Source organism: Ursus maritimus, unplaced genomic scaffold (genome assembly GCF_017311325.1).
Source record: "Ursus maritimus isolate PB19 unplaced genomic scaffold, ASM1731132v1 scaffold_6, whole genome shotgun sequence".
Classification (NCBI taxonomy): Eukaryota; Metazoa; Chordata; class Mammalia; order Carnivora; family Ursidae; genus Ursus; species Ursus maritimus.
The window spans coordinates 23532641-23553724 of NW_024426774.1; the positions used below are offsets into that span (position 1 = coordinate 23532641).

At 42.0% G+C, this 21084-nt stretch overlaps 1 protein-coding gene and 1 long non-coding RNA gene across 3 annotated transcripts; one reads left to right on the top strand and one right to left on the bottom strand.

Annotated features, from left to right (window-relative positions):
* Positions 1 to 2305: 2305 nt before the first annotated feature.
* LOC103671614 lies at positions 2306 to 5683 on the bottom strand. Its single transcript, XR_570981.2, has 3 exons — positions 5486 to 5683; positions 4997 to 5118; positions 2306 to 4899 (listed from the first exon to the last, which is right to left on the bottom strand). It is a non-coding gene; the product is annotated as an uncharacterized LOC103671614 (long non-coding RNA).
* Positions 5684 to 5832: 149 nt separating this feature from the next.
* Positions 5833 to 20188, top strand: YPEL5 (yippee like 5). 2 transcript variants are annotated; one of them, XM_040623051.1, is made up of 4 exons: positions 5855 to 5976; positions 7251 to 7434; positions 17548 to 17712; positions 19245 to 20188. In XM_040623051.1, the coding sequence occupies exons 3-4, from the start codon at positions 17572 to 17574 to the stop codon at positions 19467 to 19469; spliced, it is 366 nt and encodes a 121-aa protein (XP_040478985.1). In that variant the 5' UTR covers positions 5855 to 5976; positions 7251 to 7434; positions 17548 to 17571; the 3' UTR covers positions 19470 to 20188. The 2 variants fall into 2 exon arrangements, with proteins under 2 accessions (XP_040478984.1, XP_040478985.1); XM_040623050.1 differs by lacking the exon at positions 7251 to 7434 and having other exon boundaries at positions 5833 to 5976.
* Positions 20189 to 21084: the final 896 nt, after the last annotated feature.

A 21084-nucleotide genomic window follows, 5' to 3' on the forward strand; every position in this document is an offset into this window, starting at 1 on the left:
ATATTGCACTATTGTAAATAATGCTGCTATGAAAATGGGTGTACAAATATCTGAGACCCTGCTTTCAATTCTCTGGGGCAAATATCCAGAGGTGGAATTGTTGTATCATATGGTAATTCTATTTTTAATTCTTTGGGAACTGCCATATTGTTTCCCATAGCAGCTGCTCCATTTTACGTTTCCACGAGCAGTGCACTGGGCTCCAATTTCTCCACATTCTTGACAACATTGTTTGTTGTTCGTTTTGATAGTAACCATCCTGGTGGGTATAAAGTGCTATCCCTTTGTTTTACATTTCTCTACCGGTTAATCATGTTGAACATCTTCATAGGCTTATTGGCCATCTTACCTCTCTTTTAGAGAGACCCTCGGGATTACATTGGTTCACTTGGATGGTCCAGAATTATCTCCCCATTTAAGGATCTTTAAATTAATCCCACTGCAAAATTCTTTTTGTCATGTCACATAATATATTCATAGGAGATTAGAACATAGACAACTGGGGGGGTGATAGGGGTGAGGAGGGGAGGTCATTATTCTGTCTACCACACATAACTACTATACTGCCGAAGCCAAGAGAATAAAAAGTTTGAAGAATGAAAAGTTTCGTTGATGATTTCAAACACTGTACAGAATCTGTGCAGTCCAAAATGATTTAGCTGAATGTTACGATCAGTGACTTTTGACACAGCTTTTGGTAAAGTGGCAGGGCTGCAACTCAGGAGGAGTTATTAATATTCTTCTGTAAACTACTAATTTGTGATTGTACCCACATATATCTGTTTCTCCCTAAAGGAGCTAGTCTGTTTAAATTACCCAGAGTTCTCATAAATTCAGGTTAAAATAAAAAACATGCAGTCCACCACCAAAAAGAAACCCCCCAAAACCCCAACAAGCAGTCCCAGGCTAGTATGGCGGCTCTCCTCTGCAGCGTTCAGGGTCCAGGTTCCTTCCGGCTGTCTGCTCCACCGTCCCCCGGAACAAAGTCCCGGTCCTTGTGGCCCAGGTAGCATCCACATTCCAGGCAGCAGGATGGAGGGGCAAAAATGAAGTGGATGCCAATATTCAGCAGGGGAAAGATAGACCAGTTATCATAAGAGGTCACTTGGGTCTAGGGGCGCCTGGGTGGCACAGCGGTTAAGCGTCTGCCTTCGGCTCAGGGCGTGATCCCGGCGTTATGGGATCGAGCCCCACATCAGGCTCCTCCGCTATGAGCCTGCTTCTTCCTCTCCCACTCCCCCTGCTTGTGTTCCCTCTCTCGCTGGCTGTCTCTGTCTCTGTCTCTGTCAAATAAATAAATAAAATCTTAAAAAAAAAAAAAAGAGGTCACTTGGGTCTAAACTAAGGTGTTGGATGTGAGGGCAGATCACGTGTATGGAGGGTGCAAACACGGGAGAGATGGTAAGTACAGCTGGTAAGTACAGCGGTCGAAGGAGCCGGGGGGAGGATGGTTTACTAACACACACAAGAGGAGAGTGACAACCCTAAGCCTAAGGAAATATGTGTTGTTTGTGCTGTTAAGACAAGATGTGGATTCTGTTAAGGACTGACTGAGTCTCAAGATCCAGAGGGTTCTCCAGGTATAGGTGTTCGTGCTTTGGAAAGGAAGAGAGATTGTCTTTCTTCTAGCGCTGGAAAAGGCACCAAGAAAATCGGTGCTAGAGGAGGAAATATGGAGATTGAGAAACTTCTGAGGTAGCTCATCTCCCAGCAGTCTTAATCTGACTCTAAATTAGGAGGCATGGTTATTTGCAGAGAGTAACACAAGGTGTAGCCCAAGTGTTTCAGGGCTTACTGCACAAAGAGATTTGCAAGGCCTTGGGAAGCGTGAGGAGCCAACGAGAGACTTACAGCTGTGTATGAAGCACTCGCGTGGAAGGTTGGTCTTACCTCTAAGGGCACAGCTCCCGTGGAAGAGTCCTTCAAAGCAAGAGAAGGAAAATCAGAGCAAAGAAGTCCGTGGAAGCACCAACAGAAGGGTACTCTGAAAGTCTGATTCAGGGTTTGTAGTTACCATACGGAATCACCTCTTTGGGGTGAATCAGATCGTTTTAGTCAGAGAGTATAGCAACAACCAGATAATGTACCATGGTGTCTTTGGGTTTGCTGATATACTCATGTTTCTGATTTTACTTATGGGAAGAATGTCAGAGTTGGCACCTATCAAGTGATAAAGGAGCTTTTATCCCAAAATGCAAAGCTCATTTAATGTTGGAGATGGGCTACTATATCACATAATGAAAGAGAATAAGAGAAAAACATGATTACCTTAATAGACGCCAACCAAGTACTTGGTAAAATTGCATACCTACTTTTTATTTTTTAAAAAAGGAACCTTACAAACTAGCAATAAAGGAAATTTTTGACATATATTCACACATGTACTCAAAGATACTTAAACATAAATAAAAGGCAAGTGACTGGAAAAAAGCAGGCAAAATTATGATCATTTGAAGACATCTAGAACATTCAGGAAAATAAACTACAAAGTCATTATTTTTCCTGCAAAATAAATAACCAAGAAGAGTTGTAATATATAACAGAAGTTCCACTCAGTAATCCCCTCCGTTAGTTTCCTAGGGCTGATCCCAACAAAATCCCACACACTAGGTGGCTTACACAACAGAAATTTATTTCTCACAGTTCTGGAGGCTGGAAGTCCAGGTTCAAGGTGTCAGCAGGTTTGGTTTCCACTGAGGTCTTGCTCCTTGGCTTGCACGTGGCCTTCTCCCTGGGTCCTCATGGGTCTTTTCTATAAGTATGCTTTTCTGTCCCTTTTTATGTAGTGATCTCTCCCGCTCTCTTTTTTAAGAAAGGCTAACGTCCACGTGCAGCGCCTCGTTTGGATATATCTGGAGTCTTGGAAGCTTGACTACCCTACATTCTCCTGTAAATGGACCCTGAGAGCTTGGTTGGCGGTTCTAGCAGAGGAGTGCGGCCACTTGTATACCCTCGGCCAAAGAACAGTCCTTCACTCTATCAGGGAAGGTCATCTTCTTCCATCTAGCATGCAGCTTCAGGGAGGGACAGGCACATGCAGCAGTAAGGGAGGAAGGGGACCCCCCCCCCCCCAGCCAGCCAAATCAGCCAAATCAACCCTGGTGATCAATGGAGTGACCAATGTCACAGCCAGACTGCCCTCAGATCCCTAATCTTCTCCTTTTACAAGGACACCAGTCAGATTGTTTCAGGACCCACTCTAACGATCTCATTTTAACTTAATCTCTTAACCTCTTTAGAGGCCAGATCTCAAAATACAGTCACATTCTGAGATACTGGGGGTTAGGACTTCTACATATGAATGGGGGCAGGAGCACACAATTCAGCCCATGATACCGCCAGAAAAGATACAATACTTAAATATAACCCTAAGAAGATCTATGAACAGCCTAAAGGAGGGCAGACATACCATGGAATTGTACATAAAGAAATAAAACATGAGTAAATGGATACATACCATATTCTTAATGGGAACATCTCACTGTTATAAAGTGCTAATTTATCCCAAATTTAATTAAACTAAAACGTATAACACAACTGTAACCAAAAGCCGAACGAGACCTTCTTTCCATTTCTTATCCTTTTTCTTTCCTCTTCCATGTTTGTCATTACCTTCGACTGTATATTCTTTATTTCTAATGGGTGCGCCACCATCAGTTGGACTCATTGTCTTCCACCCCAGACTGACCTTCCCAACTGCCCTATACCTGGTCATGGGAGGTCATCACCTATCAGTCACCCAGGGGAAAATCTCTGGCTTACCTGGGAAAATTCTTCTTAGTCCACCTATAAACAATTAATCAGTCCTGTGCAGCCATTTTTGTTCAAATTAAACCTATTCCTTCCCTTCCATTCCTATCTGCCCTCCTTACCTCACATTTGGATTTTAATTCTGCACATCACCATCATCTAGACTAATCTTTCTAAAATGTGATTTTCATCATTCCCTTCCAAGTTTACAAATACTGGGCTTAATAACGCTACTGGGAGAGCTTGGGCATGTTAATCACTGTCCTTCAGTTTACTCATCCGTAAAATGGGGTCAACAGATTATAGTACCTACCTTACAGAGTTTTCATGAAACTCAAATGTTACAAATTGTTAATTTGTAGAGCACTTAGAACAGTTAGCTCTATCTATATATTTGTTTAATAAGTAAATATCTTCCCCACTGTTTTACCTGGTACTTAAAAGTGCTCACTTTGAGGAAAACTCATTCTTGTGGGTTTAGACACTTTTCAAATGACTATTTTCAGAAATACTTGACAGATAGGTTAACAACAAACACAGGTGTTCCTTACAACAGTATATTTAATAGAAAAAGATTAAAGTATGTCTGCAGAAAAAAAATGTATAATAAAAGATGGTGAAGTCATACTATGGAAAACTGTGGATGGAGACAAAGATATATTTGTAAATTAAAGTTGCATTTGCTATGGAGGGATGGCCGTAATACACCGACTAAAGAAAGAAGGCTGAAGAATAGGAGATATAATATGCTTTCATACACATTTGTTTCCAGAAGAATAGGATGCACAAGAAAGTGTAAGCAGAGGACAGAGGTTTCTGTTACGAAATGAGGTTGTATGACCCTCCTACAATGAACATGTTTTACTTTTATAATTAAGCTAAGTAAAACAAAAGGATAATGAAAAGAAAACTAAAAACTGTTTAAAACTTCCTTTTCTCTAGTCCTTTGCCTTTGATGATCAGGCTTTTACCTGAACTGCATGAAAATACTGGCGATTTTGAGGTTGATGAGAAGTCAGAATGCTAGGATTTGCTTCAAAACATCTATTCCACTAAAGATGGCTTTAAACACCTTGCAGATGAACCTCAAATGTTAGTCTTCGTTCTTTTGCCTGAGAAATGGGCATCATCAAATACTTATGCTTCATCCTGAAAGTCAGACAAATATCATTAATGTAATAATGATAATATAATATATATATATATAATAACCTGGGAAACTCAAATGAGAGATGAGACACAAAACCTTCTATCTTGGGCGTTGATGAGGGTTAGGAGGAACAGCTACCCCCTTCGACAAACAAATCTCAGACTTTGAGAGGTGGAAAATCTCCATGTAGAATTTTCTCATCTTCATAATCACTTCCACTACCAAGAGAAAAGCCAAGAGGAGTTGTAAATTCTGTCGGACACGCTTGAAAAATGCTTTTCCATGGACGTTCTTCAGGATTTCCTATACGCAGAGATTCAGAGGGTTTCGGGTTTGTAAATAAAAGGTGGTCCCCTGTAAGGCATGACTAAAGTAAGCAATCTCAAAGAAAATAATGACACGGTAAGGTTTTAACTATCTAGGCACCTGCTTTGCCCAGAAAAACAGCCTGTTGTTTTCATTTGTCATCACTGGGCCTCAAAAACCTAGGCCTTAGCCACCACCTGGTGACGCTGATGACGCGCGAAGTCTTACAGCTGCCGCAATTAGAAAGGCTGAGCCTTCTCCTTTAAGAAGCTGACTCACGTGGATGCTGTGTTGTGTGCTCTCAGCTGGGAAGGAGGTGGATCCGAAGTCTCTCCACATAGGCCGCCTCCGGAGAAGGGGCAGAGTTAGCCTCTTTGATTGGCTGTACGAGTACGAGGAGTAGAGTCAGGGGCGGGGCGAGCTGCAGAAGCTTGCCTTAGGTCTGCGGCTTCTGGGAGGGGTGGGCCGCGACTTGGAGGGGAGAGGGAGTGGGGGAGGGTGAACCAGGGAAGGGGCGGGGCCCAGCGGAAGGGGCAGGGTGCCGGGGATGAGGGCGGGGCCTAGAAATGAAGGGGGTTCTGGGCCAACCGGGAGAGCCGACCGCTCGAGGGGCGGAGCTATGCCGAGTGATTGACGCTGAGGCCCAACCAGGGAGAGGCGGGGCCAAGGCCAGGGCCTGACTAAACCTGGAGACTCGGGTGGCCGAGGGGCTTCATCCCAGCTGAGGAGCGAAGAGCCGCTGGCGGCCGCGGATCTCACAGCCGCTCGGGGTGAGTGCGGTGGGCGGGGGGCTGAGGTCGGAGCCCGATGGGGGCTGAGGAGCCCTCCGGGCCGACGCCTTCGAAGCACTCCGGGATCGGCCCGGGGCGGGGGGGACCCGGGCAGGAAGTGCCTCTTCCTCGCCAGGGTCCCCCCGGGGTCCCAGCGCGGCCGCCCTCGACCCCTCTGGGCGGGCCGCGGCGCCGAGGCTACGGGCTGACGGGCTGGGCTGTTTCCTCTTTGTGAGGCCCAGGCGCGGCGGCCGCCGTCGGCCCGCCCCCGCCGCGCAGCCTGGGCGACCGGCGCGACCGCAACAGCCGCGACCCCTCAGCTTGGCGCCCGCGCTCTCTCGCCGCAGCCTCCCGCCCGGCTAGTCCCCCCGGCGCGGCCTGGGAGGCCCTTCCGCGGGCAGTTTGGCCGGCGATTCCTCCCCCACTCCCTGCCCCGGCTGCCCCGCCCCCACGGGCCGCGTCCCCGCCGCAGTGTCGGGGGCGCGCCGGGGTTCCGCGCCACCGCAGTCGTCCGGAGGCCTGCTCCTCGGCAGTCTCGCCGCGCCCCCGGCCCCGGAGTGAAGTCCGAACTTGGCTTCGAGCTGCGGTGCCGTGATTACGCCGCGGCGTGGCCCCTCTTTAAAAAAGACCACCGTCCCCGACGCGTGGTACTAGCTATGGGCAGGGGGCTGCGTTGGCTTTGTGTCTGCCCCGCCGGGTGAATGTCGGCCACCCTGCCCGGCAGCTCCCAGGCTGGCCCCAGAACCGAGCGTGGGGCCCTCCTGGCCTGGCGGAGGCGGGGGTGAGACTGTGGGACGGCCGTCCGGCGTACCCGGGCCGCGGCTGCCAGGCCGGGACCCCGCGCCGCCGCCCGCTCAGCTGTTTCCGGCCCGTGTTTGTGGTGCGGGAGGAGGCCGCGCCGCGCTCGGCCCGGCCCCTCCCGATTGGCCCGCGGCGTCACGTGCCCGCAATCAGCTGGGGCCAGCTGGGGCCGCGGGCGGCTGATGGGGTCTGGGCGGCTGCGGGTCGCGCCCAGCCTCGCCCCGCGGCTGGGAGGGTGGGCGTGCTCTCGCAGCCCCTTTATTTTACCCTCCTTCGAGGTAGCTAGGTAGGACAATGAGTATTATGAACAGCGGGCGCTGGAAAACGGAACTGCTGCGAAAAGATCTGTTTCATCCTGACACCTGTATTAATCCCCCCTTCAAGGGAGACTCTGGGAAGGTGTACAGCTCATTTATTTTTAAACTTTTTCTGTTTACAGAGCCCTGTCGGTAATCTGAGGATTTTTATTCCAGGTCTTCTTGACAGATGGAAAACCTGAAGTAACCTCAGACTAGCTAACCTTGTGTTTTTGGAAAACTAGACTTGCTGGTGAAGTCACTGGGGTAATAGGATATTAGCTCACTTGCGTGGCCATGTATACAGTGTTGCAGCGGCGTTCCAACACAGACGAACCAAAATACACGAAGTGTTCCCGGGGTAAATATCTCTGCCAGATGTGAAGTGTCTTGGTGGACGCTTTTCCTAAAACTTTATTCCGTTATTTGTACTGTGTTAGATAGGAAGTACCAAGAACTTTTCTCTAGAAGCCTGTAGCTTAGTAATAAGTCATAGACAAGTGAAATTGAGTAACAGTACAAACTTAAGTGTTAGTAAACTATGAAATGAGTGTCACAGGAGTTTAAAAATGGGGCAATGGGGGAAAAATGGGTAAGAGTGAAGTGGAAAGCATTCTCAAGTGGATTGGTATTGCTTAGACCTAGAAAATGGGAGTCTTTGGGTGGCTTTTGGACAGACAGGCCAAGAAGGAAAAACAGGCCTGGAGCATTTACAAATAGTGAGAAGGTGGAGCTTGTGGAATTTGGCACACAATGTGTTTTTCCACTTATCCCATTATCTTTCTGGGTATGTACTGGAACACCAGGTAGAATCTACCTCCTTGGAAAGGACTGATGTCTAACTATCATACCCTCATTCATCCCAGGGCCCACTATAGGACCACTGGTTGACTTTCTTTTTTTAAGTTTATCTCTAGCAACCATCTTATCTATAGGAGAGGGACATGATAAAATGTCAAGTAAATTATTTAATTCTACACAGAGGAACTAAGGAAATTGGATTTTTAGAAAACAACTTTTCTAAAAAGGTTATTAACAGACATATGGCTTCTAAAAATAATATATGATTGGATCATCAAGGACTTTTCCCTGCTTACTTGCCTTGCTCTACTTAAGTGGTAGGAGAGAGAAAAAGGTTTAGAAACAAAAGGGAAGGGAAAAAAGCCAAAATTAAGTCTGAAAAGAAGATATTAAATTAGACACTACCTTCCAACATAGTCCTAATGTAGTCCTAAATATATTCATAAGATGTGAAGGTAGTCCAAAGTACATTTGTGCCCCAAATATCATTTAATGTTTATAGAGCCTAAATGGCTATATAGATCTGTTTCTCTGGTAATCCTGTGTCCTAATATGTGGGTAATGTGGGAACTGAACCTTAGCTATGACATGAATTTGCTACTTGACACCTGAATCAGGGACAGTTAATTGATACTCCCACCCAGCAAGGCTTTTTTGACTCATGGTATTGCATCACAACAAATGAGAGATCTCAAATTTGTCTTGCCAATGGGGTGTTCTGGGGAGATTACCAGCAAAGATTGTTTAGCTGACTCACTGAGGTACATGACTACTCTTATTTTCTAGTGATGACTAAATAATAAGTATTATAGAAATGTAGTAAACCTGGAAAAACATTCGACAATAACAAAGGCATTATTTGAAGGACAAAAACAAAAATATAGGTTATTGCCCATTGAAGACCTGATTCCACAACCAGAACATCATTTGACACAGCAAAGGAAACTGGTCGGGTATTGCAAGAGAATTAACAAGAGGAAAAAGAGCTTTCTTTTGTCACTGAAACCTACGCTTGGTAAATATTTTGTACAAAAATTGGTAAATTGGTTTTATGGATTGAACTCAATTTATTTTCTCCCTTGTAGGTTTTCAGTAGAATTTAGTCACAAGTCAGTGTGAAAATAGTTGATGAGAGAAAAATAGCATTAAATGTTAATTATAGTAATCAACCCAACACTATTAAAAGTCTTTAGGTTTTGTTCCTTCTTTTGTCATGGAGAGGGGAGAGACTGAAAAGCAGATAAACAAACATGTTTTAGCATGTTTTCATTTTACCAGAACCATCACAAAACACAATCTCCTGGAAGGGCAGATTTCTTAAACCCTTTCTGCACTAGGCCTCTGCACATTCAGTTCCCTGCTGGAGAGAGTCTTTGTGGGTTGCATTTGCCAACCACCTCCTGGCATTGAAAGAAACCCTCTCACTTGTCCAGCAGTAGGTAGAGTCCCGGTATTGTCTGTTCTGTGGTCCATGGAAATGCCCCGAGGAAATAATGGCTTTACAGAGGAAAAGTCTGTGAACGGGGTGTTTTTCTCGTCAGTGGATCCTTAGAGATGCAAATCAATACCTCCAATACCTCCATTCTCTCTGGTATTTTAGGGCTGGGCAGTGTGATGCTTTCTTTGGCCAAATCTACCTGCCAGGGTTGGATCCCAACTGGATTATTAATTACAGGGAGGGCTGGAACTGTGACAATAAGAATTTGAGATGCTTCAAAAGGTTTCTCACTTTCCTTCTGCTTATAATTTCTCTCACCTCTTCGCTTAGCTTTGCAGTAATTAACAGGAGGTGAAGCCAGTTAATTGTTTGTTTCATATTCTTTTTTGCTTTCTTCCTCTTTTTTTGTTTTAAGAATTTTATCTGAGAGAGAGACAGCGCACGAGCGAGCATGCAAGTGGGATCTGGGAGGAGAGAGAAAAGCAGGCTCCCGGCAGAGCAGGGAGCCCAATGCGGGACTCCATCCCAGGGCCCTGGGATCATGCCCTGAGCCGAAGGCAGACACTTAACCGACTGAGCCACCCAGGCGACTGCTTTCTTCCTCTTTAATAAGACAGGGAAGTTAGGGTGGGGATTGTGGATGAAGGAAATCTAGTTTGACTGCATTTACCTTTGACACTTGTGGAGTGCTAGGTACTATTCTCATAATGCATTATCTGCATTGAATTCTCACAATTCAGAGATGGATACTGGTATTTCCATTTTACAGATAAAGAAGCAGAGGGTACCTTTTCCAAAGTTTACACAGCTTTTAAGGGGCAGAGCTGAGATTTGAACCCAGGCTGTCAATCAAATATCTGGCCCACATTGTTTAAATCCTGGGGATGGGGAGAGAAGGAGGCAGCAGCTAGGTGGTATATATTATTTATTTTTGTAATCTTTTTAGAGCTGATCTGATTATAGAAAATTAAAGATTTTAGCTAGGAAAATCTGTGAAGAAAAGGGGAGCAGGATTAAATTGATCCTGTCCAATACTTCTGTTATCCTTAAATCTGAGTGCCAACTAAGTTTACTTTTTTACTGAGAAAGACTGTTTTCTAGATGAAAAGCCCTTTTTGCCTTCTGAAAGTGTTTTTTAACAGGGGTCAGCATACTTTGTCAGGGGCCAGACAGTGAATATTGTGAATTTTACAAGCCATGAGGTTTCAGCCACAACTATTCAGACTCTGCTATGGCAATGAGAGAGCCATCCAGTATAAACAAATGGGTGTGGCTGTGTCCCAATAAAGCTTTATTTATGGACACTGAAATTTGAATTTCACGTAGTTCTCATGTGTCACAAAATAATCTTTTGATTTCTTTTTCCTACCATTTAAAAGCACAAAAACCATTCTTGTGGGCCATACAAAAACAGGTGGTGAGCTGAATTTTACCCACAGGCCCTAGTTGGTTAACCCCTGCTTTTAAGGAAAGTATATAGCAATGAGCCCGACAAAGAACAAGATACCGTATTAGTCAATGCTTTTATGTCTGTGTGTGTGTGTGTATGTATGCATATATGTATATATGTAAGCTGTGAACAAGTAGAATTTGAAATTTGAAAAACAATAGCATTTAGCATCCCAAAAAATGAAGTACTTAGGTATAAATCTAACAAAATGCTATAAGATCTGTATGAGGAAAAATAAAAAACTAATGCATGAAATAAATGGAGAGACTACATGTTCATGGACAGGAATACTCAGTGTTGTCAAGATATCAGTTCTTCCCAACTTTGGATTCAGTGCAATACCAGTCAGAATCCCAACAAGTTACTTTGTGAATATCAACAAACTGATTCTAAAGTTTCTATAGAGAGGCAAAAGAATAGCCAATATGATATTGAAGGAGAATGATAGAAGACTGACATTACCTGACTTCAAGACTTAATGTAAAGGTACAGTAATCAAGACGTATGGTATTGACCCAAGAAGAGACAAATAGATCAACGGAACAGAATAGAGAGCCCAGAAATAGATCCACATAAATATCATCCGCTGATACTTGACAGGTGCAAAGGCAATACAGTGGAGCAAAGATACTTTCAGTGAACCAGGGCTAAAACAACTGGACCTCCACATGCAAAAAAAAAAATCCAGACGTTACACCTCATTCACAAAAATTAGCTCAAAATCAGTCACAGACCTACATATAAAATGCAAAATTATAAAACTCCTAAAACATAACAGGAGAAAATCTAGATGGCGTTGTGTATGGCAGTGACTTTCTAAATACAACACCAAAGGCATGATCCATGAAAAATAATTGATAAGCTGGACTTCATTAAAATTAAAAACTGTGCAAAAGATGTTAAGAGAGCGAGAAGATAAGCCACAGGCTGGGAGAAAAAGATTTGCAAAGACATCGGTGGGAGAAAAAGATTTGCAAAGACATCGGATACTGGTCTTATTCAGTATATACAAAGAACTCTTAAAAACTCAACAAAAAGAAAATCTGATTTTAAAAATGGCAAGTAGCATATGAAAAGATGCTCCATATCATATGCCATTAGGGAAATGCAAATTAAAGCAACAATGAGGTACCACTGCACACATACCCATTGGAATGGCCAAAATGCTGAACGCTGACAACACCAAATGCTGAAGAGGATGTAGACAGCAACAGGATCCTTCATTCCTCACTGGTGGGAATGTAAAATGGTACAGCCACTTCGGAAGATGTAGTGGTTTCTTACAAAAGTAAACATAGCATATGATTCAGCATTTTACTCCTTGGTATTAACCCAAACGAACCAAAAACTCATATCCAAACAAAAACCTGCCCTTCGTGGATTTCTTAAAGAGAAAAATCTTACTTTTTTTGCTGTAAACCTAAAACTGCTTTTTAAAAACCCTTAAGTCTCAACTAAAAATAGCCATTTTTAGAAAGTTGTTTTATTGACTTGGACTCAAACTAGGAAATTATATAGTTCATATTGTCTAATTTTTGAAATAGTTGACTTTGGACACAGGTTTAAACTGCATGAGTCAGCTTACACATGGATTTTTTTGATAAATACAGTACTGTAGATGTATTTTCTCAGTTTCCTTAACGTTTTCTGTTCTGGCTTACTTTATTGTAAGAATACAGTATATGGTGCATTCAACATACAAAAGGTGTTATTTGACGCCTATGTTTATGTTGTCAGGCTTTGGGTCAACAATAGCCTGTTAAGTTTTGGGGAAGTCAGTGGTTATATGCAGATTTTCTGCTGTGCAAGGTGGAGAGTGATTGACATCCCTAAACACCAGCCCCCACATTGTTCAAGGGTCAACTGTAATACATTCCTGGAGATATTGTATTTCATGGGTTTTCAATGCAAAAAATCTTTTTTTCTCTTACAGATTCTGTAAATCCTGTAAATTTTTTTAAAATTCTGTAAAAAGGTAGAGGTTCAAAAATGTGATTGCTTCACCAAGGTCTCCTATTAAAATAGAAATGGAAAATTCTAGGTAGCTAAGTGTACTATTGAAGGGGAAGGAAATTGAAACAATTACTAAAATGTGATCTTTAGATCATCTATGAATGTCACTTATATTTTCAACTTGGCCCTTCAGTTTCCATTAATTTCAGATAAACTGATAATAGGCTCCTAGTATACTATCATGTTTGGTACTTATTTCAAGCTTTTAAAGATTTTAATAACCTGGAAGTAAGAAAAGCTAGTACCAAAGAGGCCTTATTTATAAAATTATCTGGGAAATAGTACTTACTAAAATTAAGATTATTACTGTTTTTTTGCTTGAGGTGTTAAAAAGGAAGAAAGCATCTAAAAGCTTTAGCTATGATGAGTTTGGCCCTGGCTTTGGTTATAAATTTGAACTTCAACATTGACAGATACCAAAGCATGTATTTTATTACTTAGAGACACAGTAAGGTGCCCCTAGAGTCAATACAGAGAACATTAGTCATCTGTAAAAGCAGCTCAATTTTAAGGTGTTTTTAAAATATGTGGCTGAAGAGATTTGGAACTCTTCTAAGTCTAAGCAAAGGACTTAGCATATCTGGGAAATACTTTGGATATAAAAACAGAAAAATAGAAAATAGATCACTGGTTGCCTGTGCCTGCAGAGGGCTTTGTGGGAATTTGGGGGAGGTAATAGAAATATTCTAATGCTGGATTGTGGTATTACAAAGTGGTGGCACAGCCTTATAAATCTAAAAATCATTCAGTTGTATACTTAGAGTGGCTAAATTTTATGGTATGTAAATTATTCCTTTAAAAATCTGGGGACTTTTTTGTTAAAAGAATTAGCTATATTCTATTCTGTCAGAAAAAAAGTTTCCAAGTTTGTAGAGGAGTGGTCTGTATGAGCTCTTAGAAAGAGATGGTGGGGGGGCGCCTGGGTGGCACAGCGGTTAAGCGTCTGCCTTCGGCTCAGGGCGTGATGCCGGCGTTAGGGGATCGAGCCCCACATCAGGCTCCTCCGCTATGAGCCTGCTTCTTCCTCTCCCACTTCCCCTGCTGTGTTCCCTCTCTCGCTAGCTGTCTCTCTGTCGAATAAATAAATAAAATCTTAAAAAAGAAAGAGATGGTGGGGCACCTGGATGGCTGTCGGTTTGGGCTCAGGTGTAATCTCAGGGTGGTGAGATCAAGCCCCAAGTCGTTTCCATGCTAGGCGTGGAGCTTGCTTGGGATTCTCTCTCGCCCTCTGTCCCTTTCCTCTCTCTCTCTTTCTCCCTCTCTTAAAAAAAAAAAAAAAAAAAAGCTAAAGCACATGCCGTTGATCTTATTTTTGTAGTGCTATCAAATTTAGCACAAATGTAGGGGTACCTGTGAATGTGTGTTGCATTTAATAATATACACCCCCTGGCCACAAGAGGTTTATCTAGAAGGGATGAGAATTTGAATTAAGATATTGATGGGGAAGGAGGAAAGACCTCCAGAAGTGATTTAGGAAGTCTTGCTGGTTTTGCAGTTTCTGTGAGAGGTTGCCAGTTTAGGAGAGTGTGTCTTTCAAACTGGCTACCATCCAAGAAAGGAAATACAGGAGGGACTAGAACGGAGGCAGGAAGGGTACATGATAAATCTGAGGGAGAAAGACCATGAATCTGGCAGCCCTGTGGTCACTAGAGAATGAGGAGAGGAAAAAGACCAACTGGAGCAAGGTTTCATTTAGGCCCCAGCTTGGCCAGTGTCAGGAAGTCACATAGCCTTTAATTCTTCCTCTGCAAAAGTAGGGCGACAATTAAACTGTCAAGATTAAATGTGGTATGTGAAGTAGTGTCCAATACGGTGTAGACACTAAGTAATTGCTAGGTCTAAGGCAGAGTTCAGTATATCCTCCAGATGCAGAGGAGCCTAATTGAGGCGCTGCGTCTTAGCTTTGTAATGACCGTTCTCCCTAAATATAAAATGGCATTCTGATTGATACCAGCCTCCAGAGAATTTGGATAGTGTGAGTCAGTAGGTTGAGTGTCTAGCCCTGTAAAACTACGGCTTACCACCTAGAACCTGAGGACCCTGAAGACGTTTTTTCTTCTTCCTAAAGACCAGACCTTTGACAGAAGGGGACGTTTTGCTTGCTTTTGCTATATTCCATGGCATTATGGCCTATCTTTTTTAGCAAACAAGAACTAATTTTACAGTTTTATATCCATATATAGTACTCTATAAATGGAAATCACAACTAGAATAGTGATTTTGCACAGATATTTTTGGTCTTGGTAATGAGTCATATAATTGGGTCCAGTAAAAATACTTGGGTAAAAGTAAAAAAAATAGACTGAATTTGAAGCAAGGAAGAAAAACATGTTAAATCTCTCTACCCCATTTAGAATAAAGAGCTTGCCTGTATCCAGTAGCAAATGGTCACAGCTACATGGTAATTTTGAGTCAAAGATAGAATGATGTAGGCAGAGGGTACAGGGAGAGTTCATTTTGAAGTCCAGTATGTTTTCCACAGCAGCCTTGGGTCTGCCATGGCCAATTCAAAAACATCTAGTTAGTACTGCATTATGGTTGAAAGAAGTTACAATATGAATATTATATTTAAAAGTTTGAAGGGAAATTGGCTTTAAAATAATGAGTCTCAGAAGCCCAAGAAGGAGGTTAAATCACTGCACAATACTGGTTTTCAGAGAACTACAGAATCTGAAGACTGTGTCTGAAAAGAGGGGAGACTGTAAAACCTTGCTGTTGACCACTGTCTGTAGTTGAGCAGCAGTAAGAAACATGACCCAGATCACCTGCTCACAAGCTGTTGTACGCTGTGGTTGTATGAAGAGTCATAAACCCAGATGTCTTATAGGCGAAATTATTACGTGATGCAAAGCAGTGACTGAGCAGACCCAGTGACGTTGGGAGTCGCAGCTACCACTCACCTCTAGTCATTTTTGCCACAGGAGAACACATGCCCCTTGGGCCAGATACCCCATTGTTTAAAAAACAACAACAACAAAACAGGCTCTTTAATGAAATCTCTCATGTTTAATGGTGGCCCAGGTGTTTTTTATTAATAAAAAAACTGTGGCCCAAAGTAAACATGTCCACATGTATTTCATAAGGGAAGGGTTATTTGTTTTGTTCAGTGTTGTATCCCTGTGCCACCAAGTGAGTTCAGCCTGCAGGCCTAAAATTTGCAACCTCTGACCTTTATGTAACAAACATGTGTATTTAAGCATCTGAAAAAAGAAGTGCTATCATTTTAAAGGCTGTGAAACAATAGTAACTCTTAACTTTTGTTGTCATTTTGCAGAAATGTAATCAAAAAGCTAAATATCATTTCTTAAATCTTGTTGTTTTCACCCAGGGCTTATTCATTGACATGTTTGTTAATGTGCGGTGGTTTTCCTTTCACTAGCCAGAAATGTTAATTGTATTTACCATTTGTTTTTCATTCTTTTTTTCATTCTTACTAAACTTCCATATCAAAATGTTTAATGGAAGTCATAATCTTTGTGATGATGACTTTTTTGATAAAAGATATTAGGACTGCCTAATAACTAAGGAAGTTCACAGATGTAAGAAGGAATGATGGAATTTTCTTTTTAATTTGTAATGAAATTTTCCCAAATTTAAACTGACAGTGGATTCTTATTGCAAACATAGATTTTAGGGCTTGTTTTCCTAGTGGCGTCTCTGTCAGCTCTGCATGCCATTTTAAAGATATGTGGTATAAATATTTAAAACACAGGAGCTGAAAACTATACCAGGAATAAATTCTTTTTTAATGAGAGCTGTAGTGTATTCTTCTCGCCTATATCTACATCTTTAAAAAATACTGTTTAAGGGGATTAATAGCTGTGAATTCAAGGAGTTGCACATACTAACTCTAACTTTCAAAATACTGAAGTGTGATAATTCTTGTTTCAGAATCTAGTTTCAAAGCTGCTTGTTTCAGTGTTTCAGCACATCTGTGATTTATTGAATCAGTATGGTTTCTTAAATAGAAGTTATGTAATAATGGCTTATCTTTCCCTTTTCTGTGCCTGTTTTCCTAGCCTTACACCAGGGTAATGGAAGAATTCTGGCTTTAGGGTGGGTGAACTGCATTCCAGTTGTGATTTTCTGTTGTTGAAAGCTGTGTGACCTTTGATCAGTTAATAACCTTGGATAATTTATGAAATGGGGGTGATAACCTCAGAGTTGTTGTGACAATTTTGAAATAAAAGCACCGAGTACAGTGCTCCACAGACCATCTTACTGATGTTAATGCCATCGCCCTACATGGTTGTAGACGTGCCTGATGACCAGAGCTACCCTGTGCTTTTAACCGAGACTACCCTCTTCTCAGTTTCTGATTGCCCCTTTTTCTATTTTTGCGATCACCCACACATGGCCCACAAGTCTTTCCTCAAATTACATATGCTCAGAATGTACACTTAACACTTACGCTATGCTAAGCCTTTTTTCTCACATCTCTGCCTATGCTTCTCATTATTGAGTTTCTGATACTCCACTTTCTTCCTGTGTTTGTCATACCAACCAAAAGAGAAGTGATATTGTTCTGGCTTTGCCTAAACATGTTTGCTTCCTTGGCTCACTGCTTCTAAACACTTCTCAGCTTGGTATGCCTGTTTATTTGTTCAGTGCATGAACCTTGGATCCTTTAGTACAGAGTCAAACACTTCCCATACTGAGTACTACAAAGCAGAGATCGTATGTGTATATGGTTCTCTATGTCCCCCACCAAGTAGATACCAACAATTTTTTAAAATCCTAATGCTTTCTTGTTCTTTTCCATTTGCTCCTAGGTTTTTAGAACTTCAACTATAAAAATGGGCAGAATTTTCCTTGATCATATCGGTGGTACCCGTCTGTTTTCTTGTGCAAACTGCGATACAATCCTGACCAACCGCTCAGAACTCATCTCCACTCGCTTCACAGGCGCCACTGGCAGAGCATTTCTTTTTAACAAGGTTGGTGGGAAAACCAGTTTATTTCCTAAGTGAGTTCAGTGGATATATTTGACAGCAGTATCAGAATATCCCTCAGAGCTTGGAGACACCAGAAAGTCCGAATGAGAGCTATAATCTGCATGCAGAAAAGAGTGCCCCCTAGCTTGTCTTTGGGGCCTCAGGAAGGCATTACTAGAATGTGATTTTTTTACTGTGGAAGTTTGAAGACTGTGTTACAATAAGAAGGGCAGTCTCCATTGCTTTATGAAACATTCAGTGGAAGAATTTGGTAGTGACTTCACAGACTATGGAAGAAAGGGCAGAAGTACCCTATACCCATGTCACTGATTTATCCTTATAGGGAGATAGCTGCGTTAAGCTTTCATAGTTTGACAGCGCAAGTGAATAAAGATCATCTAACCAACTTCCCTTGCCCTAATTTATGCTCATCGATCATCCTGATTATGTTGTGGTTTATTGCATGCCAACAGGAAGAGTGTTTCTTGATTTGCAAATTAATGACGAGTCTGCCTGCTTCTCTAATTTCTGGCTTGCTTTAAGATTGGTTGGTGTGATTCTGCCTCCTGGAGTCTAATGTGTACTAGCAGAGTTGAATTTCCAAATCTTTTAGGCTAAGGGACAGAACTCGCCCAGGGTACTGCTCTTAAAAGGTCAGCTAAACTTCCCCCCGTGGTCACCCCTCTGTTCCATTTAGAAATCAGCTTTTCTCTCAAACAATTGATAGTGTATATCTCTCGATCCTTCCTTAGGTACGGAGCAGGAGTTTGGTATACCGTGGCAGGCCAGCTACCTGTTGTCGTAAATGAAGTTTAATAAAGCACAGCATGTTCGTTCATTTATGTATTGCCTATGGCTGCTTTTGTGTTACAGTAGCAGAGCTGAGTAGTTAAAGCAAAGATCATATAGCCCTCAAAGCCAGAAATATTTACTCTCTGGCCCTTTACAGAAAAGTAAAGCGTAGAGGATTGTTGGATGTTCAGCATCATTGGAAATTCTTCACAGATTATTTGAACCATTTGAAAACTGTGTATCACAGTGTAGTAGGCCTAGTGTGTCCCAGTTGGTTTATATATAAAATGTATTTCCAGAAACAAATTTGGCAAACTTCTTTTGTTGTTGTTGTGGAATACCTGTTGTATACTAGGTTCTCTTTCACTGGTAGCCTTATTTGAACTCCTCATTGAGTGGTGAATGAGAACAGTTGGACCCAAACCAACTTTTATGGCTCCAAGGGGAGGACTCACTGCAACAGAAGTGTAACTACAGGATATGTAAATAGTGTGGCTTGGACTAGTGCATGGTATGGTAATGCAAGATGGCATTAGATGGCCAGTGCAGTGCAGTTTCCAGATACTTGCCTTTCCCAGCAGCTTCTGAATACAGCTCTTGGGAAGGGTGTTGTAGGTTTGACTAAAGTAACAACTGCTGTTTGCTTTTCTGAAGTCGCTCTTATTGCACCAACCAAATTAATGTGTACTTCCTTGGCAGATAACTCACAGGGCTCGGCACTTTTGTGTTCCCATGTTTCTCAGGTAGTTAACCTGCAGTACAGTGAAGTTCAAGACCGGGTCATGCTCACCGGCCGCCACATGGTTCGAGATGTGAGCTGCAAGAACTGCAATAGCAAACTGGGCTGGATCTACGAGTTCGCCACTGAAGACAGCCAGCGCTATAAGGAGGGCCGTGTGATCCTGGAGCGCGCCCTAGTGCGAGAGAGCGAGGGCTTCGAGGAGCATGTACCATCTGATAACTCTTGAAGAAAAAGAGATAACTCCATCTTTTCCCAGGTCTCCTTCACTGAAAACAAAAATCTACTTACATACACTGTCACCTTAGCATCAGGGTCGGATTCATGAACTGCGGAACAAGAGGTTGTGAGAATCTAAGATGGAACCTTTCTTTTCTTTCTTTCTTTCTTTTTTTTTAATTTTCAATTTTCCATCCAGCAGCAGTGTGTAGAGAGAATATTATGCAGATGCCGTTATTTTTTTTTTCCTATGTTTACATCTTCAGGCAGAATAGCCTATCTGCAGCTACATGATGGGCTATGTGAGGGAAAAAAATCTGGGCTGTTAGAGTGAAAAGTGTGTTTTATGTAAATTTTGAAAGGAAAACGTGTCAAGAGCATGGTTTTTAAACTTATTTGGGCTTCATTTAAAAAAAACGTTTTTTAAACCCAGTTATTTCACTTGATTTGCTAGCTTCAGGGAAGAGATCCGAATTTGTGACCAGCGCTAAAGGTTCAGTGTTAGTATGGCTTGTGCTGGCCGCTGTGCCATATTCTTGTTGGAGATGAACCGTAGCACCAGAGCCCATCCTTCCTCGTCAGTCTTGACCCAAAGATGTCACCATTCCTAGTTATTTGTCACCACATAATTGGTGTTGATTGGAAACTTTTCCTGAAATGGGGCAGAACTGCTTGGTTGTCTTTTCCATGTAACTTAAGCATAGTAATATAAATAAAGTAATAGTTGGATGTTTTTGGTCCTGTGTTGCTTTTAAAAACAACCTTCTAAAAGAAGAGCGGAGTATTTGATAAGTAATTCTCATCATAGTGTTTCTTTTCCTCTCTCGAGCTAAATTGACTGTGTAGAAGAGATTACTCTGTGTAAATTAAAGCATACTGTTTAAATCCATAGTACTGCATTTAGAAAAGAGTTGAACAGAATGTCAGTGTGCGTTCATGCAGAAAGCATTTCATCTGCATCTGTTTTAAAAGAAGGGGGAAAATGAAGGAGCCTATCTAAAAATAATGCTTTGCAGAGCGTTTTCAGCCTATCCTGTTTTGTGTTGATTTTGACAAGTCTGTAGAACCTAATAGTTTCATCAAAGGACTAGATGTGTCATTAGCATTATTTTCTCAGATCTTCCCTCAGAAGTTCAGCTATTGAAATTAAAACTGTACTTGGTCCCTTCAGGGATCAAATTTGACTCAGGGTGTTATTTTAGCCCCAAACTTACAACATTATGAAGTATTAAAATATAAATGTTTCTTTATCCAAACTATTTCTAGCTATTCTAGTATTTGTTTCTGGTGGAATAAATGACATTAAAATTGGCTAATTATTTAAATGTATGAATGGATGTTTGAGTGCTCAATCTCTAGGTCTTTGTCTAGAAAGGATGTTTGCCCCAACTAGCAAAATCTTTCTGTCATTGATATTAGACGTGACTTCTGAGTACAGATAAGATTAAGTTTCTCTTCTTTGCCTTGGTTAGAGGCATAGGTCTCTCTGATTAAGTAGGTGTATAATATTGCATTTGAGATAAGTGGACACAAATGATCTTTCCTTCACCGTGGAATAAATCTTCAAGCTTTAAGAAAGAAACAGCTTTCATTCCCATTCATTTCCATACTGGCCTTTGAGTACG

Excerpts from the sequence above, each read along its gene's own strand:
- YPEL5 (XM_040623050.1), top strand. The coding sequence starts at position 17,572 with ATGGGCAGAATTTTCCTTGATCATATCGGTGGTACCCGTCTGTTTTCT. Across the intron at positions 17,713-19,244 it reads GAGCATTTCTTTTTAACAAG|GTAGTTAACCTGCAGTACAG; the intron begins GTTGGTGGGAAA and ends CATGTTTCTCAG.